This window comes from Myotis brandtii, unplaced genomic scaffold, assembly GCF_000412655.1.
Source record: "Myotis brandtii unplaced genomic scaffold, ASM41265v1 scaffold604, whole genome shotgun sequence".
Taxonomy (NCBI): Eukaryota; Metazoa; Chordata; class Mammalia; order Chiroptera; family Vespertilionidae; genus Myotis; species Myotis brandtii.
The window spans coordinates 356,169-365,826 of record NW_005370286.1 but is presented as its reverse complement, the minus strand read 5'-3'; the positions used below and the strand labels follow the sequence as shown (position 1 = coordinate 365,826).

The 9,658-nt window shown below is 53.9% G+C and overlaps 1 protein-coding gene across 1 annotated transcript in view; it reads left to right on the top strand.

The window, feature by feature from the left end:
• EBF3 (early B-cell factor 3) overlaps positions 1–9,658 on the top strand; it is a 122,463-nt gene that overhangs the window by 96,671 nt on the left and 16,134 nt on the right. The window contains exon 9 of the mRNA XM_014550603.1: positions 9,474–9,562. Coding sequence (XP_014406089.1) covers positions 9,474–9,562 — 89 coding nt within the window. The remainder of the gene's footprint in view (positions 1–9,473; positions 9,563–9,658) is intronic.

Below are 9,658 nucleotides of genomic sequence, written 5' to 3'. Positions count from 1 at the left end.
ATCACCCTGCCCAGGCACCCCCCTCGCCCCCCTGCCCAAGCACCCCGTGCTGCACTCCTCCCGTCTCCTGGACCATGCTCCTGGCGCTGGGGATGAGCAGGTGCGTTAGCTGTGATAACCACTCCCCCCTGGTTTTGAAGACCAACTCAGTGTTTTCTGATGAGCACGTCCCTGGTACAGACACGTCCCAGGTACCCCTGTGGGGCCTGCTGGTGCCGGGCTGGTGAGCAGGCACCTGTGGCTGAAGGGCGGCCACCACGGGGGTGGCCTAGTGTTCGCTTCACAACACGCTGGGCCTCAGGCGACAGTGTCCCCGACTGTCAGTTTGCCGAGTGTGCTTGTGGTCAGTTAAAATGTGGTCAGTTAAAGTGGAGGTTACTTCAAAAAGTGACTTGCTTCAATACCACGAAAGCGAGATGCCCACGTGTGAGGTGCTGTCCCGCCCATGGGGAGCTCACACGCTCCTTCTGTGGTCACAGTCCCAGCCGCCGTCCCCACGCCCTGCCTCTCGTCCTCGCTGACCCCGACTCCGTGACTGTCTACGTCACTTCCTTCTTCTGCGCTCGGGAAACACCAGCTGACATTCATCGCCGTGGCCAGCGTGGTGTCGGAGGATGTGACATTGAAGGTCACGGTCACCAGGACTGGGTTCCTGCCGCTCAGTGTCTGCCCGATGCCACCTGGGCCAGGTGGGTGGGCAGGTGGCCCAGAGAGGGAGGTGCTATTGGTGCTGGGGGTGGGGAAGCGGCGGGGCCTCCCCCACAGCCGGGCTCGGGGCTCACTGAGGTGTCTTCTGTTCAGCCACGTGTACAGCCACGGACAGAGCAGGTGGAGAGACGTCAATAAAACAGTCATGAATGGGGTGGGGTTCTTTGAGAAGAGGGACGGCTGAGGCTCCCTGAGATTTTCTGGGGGGTCCCCTGGGGGGCCGTGTGCAGGAGCAGGAGTCGTCAGGGGGCCGGTCAGGCGGCTGTAGGCAGGGCTGCCATGGTGGGTGGGGAAGGAGCTCAGGCACCCCCACAGAGGCCTTCTCTTCCCCACACGTTTGGATTTCAGGGTCCCTTGTGTGAAAATAGGGCCGTTGTATGTAAGACACGTGACCCAGAATTCTGGGCGAAAGGACGGTGTTTGGGGATCCCAGTGTTTACCTTGTTTGGGCGATGTCTTTACGGCTCTGAGAACATTCCTTTTCTTTATTCAGCCAAGAAAGCGGGAGGTGAACATGCCTTCGTGGAGGCTGAAAGGGCGGTGCTGTCGGGAAGCCTGTTCCCTCTCCCTGCCCTTCCCCACCGCGGGGTCACACCCGGGAGGTCCCGCGCTTTACACAGATGCCAGGCGGCATTCGGACCACGGAGGCACTTCCCGGGACAGGCAGCGCTGGCCCACAGATGCTAAGCCAGATAGAGAGGTTACGTTCGTATAAAATGTTTTTTATTCAACAACATTTGGTCACAGAACAAAACACCCACCCATTCAAAGTGTACACGGTTGTTAGTATATTCCCCGAGTTGTGCAGCCACTAATCTAATGAAGAACATTCTCAACACCCAGGGAGGAACTCCGTACCCATCAGCAGCCAGCCGCTCCCCCTGCTCCCCTCCCCCACCCAGGCGGCCACCCATCTACTTCCTGTCTCTGTGCATTGGCCTCTCCTGGACGTCTGTTCAGTAGATGGTCCTTTGTGGCAGTTTCAAGGCTCCCTGGTGTTGCAGTGTGGACCAGGGCTTCCTCCCTGAGCCCGGCTGCGTAGTATCCCAGCGTAGGATGGGCCCCATCCTGCTACCCAGTCATCAGTGACGGGCACTTGGGTATCACCAGTCATGCTGCTCAGAGATATTTGTGACCAGGTTTTTGTGTAGACATATGAGAAACATTACGCTCACTTCGGCTTCTCAAAATCAAAATCGTCGTGATACCTTCACCATTGGCCTGTATCCTCAGGAAGCCCCCCATTGTGACTCATTATTTTGCGCACCTACTGTGTGCTCTGCACTGAGTAGGGCAGGTGCCATGACACAGGGTGATGGCCCCACCATCAAGGAGGAGGACCCTGAACAAGAGAATAGGTGGCCTGGGAAGCCCCGTGGGGGGCTGGCGGCTTCGGGAACACAGGCCGTTCTGGGTCAGGAACACCTGGTCTGGGGAGGGACGAGCTTTCGTAGCTCATTTTCCAGCTCACCTTCTAGTGGAGATTTTACACTCGTGTGAAGTGTGCAAATCCATTGCCCATGGTCCTCCACAGAGCGTTGCCCACTGGGTTTTAAGTCCCCTCTCCCAGTATCTCTAAGAGGGTGGATGACACCAGACACTTGACTGTTTCTTAGAGAAAAGGGACCCCGCACGGGGCGTCTGGCCTTGATTTCTTCTCTGGCTTCTCCTTTGCCTTGTTCACAGCCCTTCTGTCCATGGGGAGCGGTAATATTTGCTAGAACAGCCTTGAGGGGGGATGCGAGGGCTCATGGGGTGGCCCAGCCACGTCCCTACCTCAGGGCTGCACTGTGGGGAGCTGTCCCCGGGGCAGACTAAGGTGGCTTAGTATCCACCGGCCAGGCCTGAGGTAGGCGCTACTCAACAGGACTCTAAAAGCCGCAATCCCGTGCGTTCGTGGAGGAAATGAACAGAATTGCTTCAGTGCAACCCAGCAGCTGTCAGCCAGGGTGTTTTGGTAGCAAGGGAGGTGAGCTGTCCCCTTTTCTGCACTAGGTGTCACATCACAATGCCGCCGTCCACTGCCTGGCGTCGGCGAGTGGCCGCAGGGCCCTGTGCACCACACGGCCAGTGGGGCCATCTGTGTGAATGTGGAACCGTGTTCCCCATGCAAGCGAGCGAGCGAGGGGTGCCCGTCCTCCAATTAGAAGTCAAGCGAGGTGCTTGCCCGTCCTTAGAAGTCTTGGTTGCGGACAGTGCCCTTTGGTTAGCAGGTTGGAGGGCCGTCTGGGGCAACTGCAGTGAGAATCAGAGACTGACCTCGGGCGGGTGAGCCACCCACGCCGGAGCGCTAGAAAAGCCACGTCAGTTTGATGAGGGCAACCTAGGGTAAGCCACTTGGTGTCGAAGAAGGGGCACCCCGAGACTTCTGGTCGGTTTCCAGGGGTGGCCCGCTGCCCCGGCCAGGCCCCGGGGAGCAGGCCGGCTGCTGGGGGCAGCACCTTCTGGCGAGCGATGCAGAATTGCTGGCCTTTGTGTTCCCAGGCGTGCCACGGTGCCTGGCTCGCCCTGCCGGGTGCTGTGATTGAAATTCATTGCCAAATTTATTGAGAAATTAATGAGAAAAGCTGCAAAGTATTGACTTTGAGAGGAAAACACAACTCATCTTGAATGAGGAGGAAAATGCAGCAATAATTTAGCCACTATTGATTTGGCCCTGTCCATGTATTGATCTTCATTTTACAATATTAATTTGCACCTGCAATCGGCTGCAAAGGGAACCGATTTCATTTCGTGGCCGCGTTAATGTGCAAAGCATTAGGTGCTCTTAAGAAGTGGGGGTATTACAGGTTGCGTCGGGAAGGCAGATCCCCCCCCCATTTTTGCTTGTTACTGAAATAGACTAAAAATTAATTTTTTTGTCGGACAAAATATGAAAGCAGAAACCCATCTAAAATGCGGCCCTCCTCTCGGCTGCCCTGACCGCGTTTCATCCGCGCGAGGAGCCGTCAGCCGCCTGAAACTCCAACCACCTCTCATCATCATGCCCGGATCAGTTCAAAGTTCATGAAATTTCTATGAGCATTGATCTCGCCCCATTGATTTTTTTTTTTGCAGCAGATCTTTGAAATTTTAATTTCCCGAGCATCTGAATTTCTTATAGATGAAATGCACTTGGAGGAGACAGTTGATGATAAAGTGGAGAACTTAGCATCATTTTAAAGCCGAAAAAAAGGAGAAAAAAAGCAGGCCTTTGCAGACTTTGTGTAGGGTTTCTGCTGCGGAGTGATGGAGGGGCTCTGGCGGGGTGAGGCATTCAGGGGGAGCTAAACACCAATTTTGTCTTCGGTGGCCACACATTTTTAATGCCACTTTTTTATACAGTCATTTTTGAAAGAAAAGCTATCTGGAGAAGCCAGCGGGACACAGAAACATTCTTCACTGTGCGATCATTTGCTCACAGCAGTCTTTATCACCTGGTCAAGTTCACCTAGTTACTTATCAGTGGGACATTTAATAACCTCAAGGTGATATAATTGCTATTGGCATTTTTCCCCCTCGGATTCAGCTGGTTAATGTGTAAACTACTTGTCAGCAAATAGCACTTTGTCACTGAAATCACTAACACCCTCTAGAGGGATGTCTTTGTATTGAGCAATTTAATTTTACTTTATTTAATTTTTACACATTACAACCTGTGTTCATTCAGGCACACGGAAGGCGTGCAGTCTGCTGGGGCAGGGCCTGGGTCCCCTGTTCGGAAAACACACTATATCTTATTTAACAATCCCCGTCGCCGTAATTGACGCGCGTCCTTGTCCCTTGGAAAAGGACCTGCAGATGTTCTGATTATGTAGTTATGCTGCTAATGTGAAAAACGGCCTCATTATGAGGGTCTGTTTGGAGCTAGAAAATTACTGCATTATGACAAATGCATGATTGGGAAGTTACAGGAAGATGATCATTATTGCAATGAAACGGGAACTCGTTTAATAGCAGCAACCAGCAGCTGGGATGCAGCAAATGAATGCCTTCCTGTTTTTATTGTTGTAGTCAGGGTTCCAGGCAGAAGGAAAACTCCTGCGAAGCCGAAAACTCCTCGTAGCTCCCGCTGGCTGGTTGGAGCCAGGGCAGGCGGCGCTGGGAACACTGGTTCTCTACCTGCCGAGCCCGTGGGCGGCCATATTTTACTCTCAACTATAAGACCCTGTGGGGAGGGAGGCTCGCAGGCCCCCCCCCCCCCCCGGGGCCCCCCCCCCCCCCCCCCCCCCCCCCCCCCCCCCCCCCCCCCCCCCCCTTGCCCGGGGAATGGCGCTGTTTAAAGACACAACTGTGGCTGTGGCAGCAATTACTCAGGAGCACTTAGTGGGTGGCACGGCTCGCCGCTGGGCTGCGCTCCAGGTCCCCAGGCAGGCCTGGTCGGGAGGTTGCCGTCACAACTCAGCTTTGCAACCGTGATCCCTCCTTCCTGCTGGAGTCCAGGCCCCACTGTGGGCAGGGCACCCACTGGCCTGGGTTCAGGCGGAGACCCGGCATGTAGCCCACTGATGCTATAGCAGCAGCAGCAGGGCCCCTGGGGGGCGGGTTTCCCACACGGAGCCCCAGCGTGTAGTAGCTGCTTCATGAACGTCGGTGAATGGACTGGATTGAAGACTGTTCGTTTGGCCATTTCCCTTCCAGGAGAGTTGCTCCTTGTAGAAAACACTCGCTGGCCCCAAACATGCGTGTTTTCCAATCGGAAATGTTGTTTCCATGTCATCCACCCGGAGGCCCCCAACGTGCCCCCCTTGCTTAATTGAATCAGATTTCTCTGTTCTTGGAACTGGATATTCGAGTCTGATAAAATCATGATCTACATTTTGGAGTGTTCGAAACGAACTCAGATGGCAGGGCCGGGCACCAGAACAAACACGGAAACTATGGGTGTCACCAGGAACAGTGTTGCTCGGACTGGGGGCCGGGCGCACGGGGGCCGGGTCGTTGGTAGGTTTCTCAGGGCGGCGGGCATACCGGCTGCAGCTGCACTCAGAGCCTGGGGGTCCCAAGGTGAACTGACATCACAGACTGTTCACATTTCACCCACTGCGGTAGGATTAGTCCCCAGCACATGGGCGTGACTTAAATATTTAGGGTTCTGCTTCTGCGATGTCGTTAATGCATGTGAAGTAATGAGACTTCCTCCAATACAGTCAGATGTCTTTAAGTAGGAACCTCCCGAGCGGGAGGCGGTCTCAGCGCGGGAATCAGTGGGTCTCTGTGGCCGTGTCAGGCTGCATTTGTGTGACCGGCCCTGGAGGCTGGCCTGCCTGTGATAGCCGGATATCTGGCCTTGCAGGCTGCCTGAGCGCCGGCCCCATTTGGCAGTGAATGTGATTCCCGGCTATTCTGGCTTCTGATTCATTCAGGTTTTATTGCTGTGTAATTTTCTTATTCTAAAATAAAAGCTCTCCAACAAAAATTACTATGCATTAGGCCGCGGTAGCCTACTCAAATGGATATTAATACAGTTTATCTCTGAAAGGACGAATAATGTATCTGAAACACAGATAAAAGGCTCTCCACTAAATGAGGAATGTTAATATCTTATGGCACGGTTAATAAAGAGATATTTCACAGGGGAGATTTGTTTTATGACTTTTGATACAACAGCCTTATAATCTGACATATCTTAAATGATATAATTTGGTGCCACATTCATCTCTTTTATACGCAGCAGCCCCTCATAGCGAGACTTGAATTCAGAACAAATCATGGGCACTAATTACTTAGGGGGGAGTTTATTAGGAAGCTCATTGGCTCAGAGGCGCGTATGTGGACACCCATCCCGAAAAGCTGGAAGCTTATCATACATTTTGAGAAATGTCTTGTTGTTTTTGTTTTTTTTCTCTCCAGCAGAAAATGACATTTGTGTTTGTTGTGTTTAAGGCAGAGTTTAAATTAATTTAACCAGCGACACATGTTCAGGACGAAGCACGCTGCTAAATAATTCCTTGGAATAAATTGCTCAGGACCCAAGTACATTAATTTACGGCTCTCCTGATGCTGACAGATGTGAGGGCGGGAGGAGGACCTCCTAATATTAACATAAAACAAATTTGCTTTATTCTTCTTCATATTTCTTCCTCCTCCCCGCCTTGAGCTCACCCACGGCTCCTTCTCTAATTATCCACGAGGTCAGTAAGCAGAATTGGGAAGAAGCGGGGAGATCAATACAAATTATCCCTGAGCAAACCAGTGCTGACAGTCTGAATTGCAGCATATGTTTACCCAAAATCAGGCAATTTATCTTAATATCAGCAAAGTAATGCAGTGCAGGTGAAAGGTCAGGCAATCTCTCCCCCTCATAATTACCCAGTTCTAAAACAGGAAAGTGGTATTGATTGGCCTGGCTCGGGGCTCGGCGACTGGACGTGCCAGAGCCTTGCCCTGCCCGGCTGGGCCTCGCCTTGTAAACGCCACGGGCCGAGGATTTATGAGACGTGTGCGAAGGGTCTTCGGCTTTTCTCCTCCCGTTGGAGAATTTGCCGGAGAGATCTCGGCGGCGCCCCCGGGTGCGGGGCGGTGGGTTCTGTGCGGTCCTCTGAAGGTGGTCAGTGGGCTGTGCTGCTCTCGGGGCAGCTTGGAGCCCCCCCCCCCCAGTGATCCAGCACCCCCCGGAGCCAGGATGTGTGTCGCTTCTGCAGTTCCAAGACAAGGGCAATTTTTTCTCATCCTTCCATGTAAATTCCTGGGGCTTCCCGCAGCCAAGCTGCTTCCACAGCCTCCCCGCCCCCACCCGGTGTGGCAGAGGCCTCGGGGGTTCAATGACGTCATCTTCCCAGCAGCCCGCCCCAGTGCCCCGCTCCCTCTGGGCAGTGCCTGCGAGATGTCAACGCGCTCTGGGCTGAAGCAAGGGGTGCCAGGGGCCCCCCTGTTTATCCTGCTTTGAAATGTTGGTGCGAGGAGAAGAGCATCCCTTGAACTGAAACACGGGGCAGTGTCCTCCCGGAATGAGAGTGTGCGGTTATTCCAAGTCATAAGGCTTCTGAAAGCTCGCATTAAAGCGTCGATCACCTGTCAGCGCATTTGCATGAAATCAATAGCGGCCGCCCATCTATCTTTTCTGATCACCTTTCATCAGGCCGATTCATTAAGTCAAACAGTCATGGTGATTAGCTGGGGGAGAGAAGCAGCCCTGACACGAGGGAAACGCACAGTGGGCCACCTTTTTTGTTCCCTAATCAAGAAACGTAATACTTTATCTCCTCCTGTCTGGGCCAGTCTCGGGGTGAGGCCCATCCACCCGGCGGCCCGCGCCACACTCCCGCCCGACGCCCGTGTCCCGGCCCGGCAGAGACATGACAAATTGTCCCCCAAGTCACTGCTGACAGCTTCTGATGATTAATGGTTTGATTATGAAGTGGTTTTGCACGTATAGAATTTACATCACAGAGAGTTAGAAATTCCGCCGTGTCACCCATGCCCGGGCACTGGGAAGAGCTTTACGATTTGCAAAGGGAAAAAAGAGGGCGAAATCGCAGCAAAAGCCATGTCATGTAAAATCAATATGTCGGATCAATGCTTTATTAACAAGAAAATGTCTTACTTCACATTCCTGTGCGGACCTTTGTCTCCGGGATGGATGATGGAATGTCAAATCGTATCTCGGCCTCAACGTGCGGGCCGCTTATTGAGTGCCCGCCGAGGCTTCCGGTGTCGCTGACCAGGCCCGCCGTGGGTGTCGGCGCGGCAGCCCGAGCGCTGGAGGATAAGGGTGGCCCATTATTTCGGGGAGCACTTTTCAGAGGCGGCCTCTCCCCTTCTTCCTCCAGCGCGTCGCTGGCAGACCCGCCGTGTGGGGTGGTGTTAATCGCCAGATTACGTGCTGACTAGCGAGCGAAGGCCCAAATGGCGGGCCGCGTGACGCGTCGGTGGCGGCCGGTCTTATTAGTCTCGGAAAACTCGGTGATTTATGTCGCGCCACGCACCCCTGGCGTGACTCCACGGAAAACGCTATCTACATCGGGAAGTAATGTACTCTAATAAGTATTTCCATCTTCACCCGCGTCCCCGGGCCCGCGGGCTCCGAGCCGGTTGGAGTCAGGCAGAGCCATAACAAAGCCCAATGACTCCTTATAAAGCTTGTTAAACACAGAGCGAGCCGTCGGACGGAGTCCCGGCCGTGATTCATGCACTGTACGCGGCGCGCGGGCCGCTGATTTATGGCCCCGCACAGTTCATAGTCAAAATTACAATTTGAGGGATAAAAAGATTAATTACTATTTGTGGCCGGCAATTTTCGGGAGGCTGGTGGAACGATGGCGCTCTACATCAGCTGGTCGTCAGCCATTCGCAGATTATTAAAGCTTTGCAAGAGTAAGTGGTCCCCCTGCCTGGTTTGTGCTCTGGCAATATGCTAGACAGAAAAGGACCACAGGGATAAATCTGAAGCCAGCAATAGCCGGACATATGTCACAATTGCCAGCTCCCCATAAATCCCTGGCCGGGGTGGAAGCACCACACGCCGCAGACAGTGATCCTGACGGTGCTGATGGCTGTCCACGGCCCCGAGACCTGCAACTTCCTGACGGCCCCGCCATTTCTACAATATATGGAGTCACCCTTTGACTCTCCTCCAGTCTAATTATAGATTAGAAATAATCATTGCTTTTATGTGCAAAGGAAAGGGGGGAAGCCCACTCCTTGAGAGAGAAGGAGCATTCGGGGGTGCTTGCCTCCCAGAGCATCAGAAAGGGAGACCCACGCAGCCGTGCGTGCGCGTGCATTACACGAGTAACGGATGACGTGGAAGCCACTAACCCGACTGCCTCTCTGTCCTGTTACAGCCCTTAACGAGCCGACCATAGATTACGGTTTTCAGCGGTTGCAGAAAGTGATCCCGAGACATCCGGGCGATCCCGAAAGGTTACCCAAGGTGAGTAGAAGGGCAGGGGGCGTTGCACTGGCGGTGGGGCCGCCACCGGGCTGGTTTGGATTTGGGGGCAGCAGGTGCCTGGGGAGGGGGGCTTCT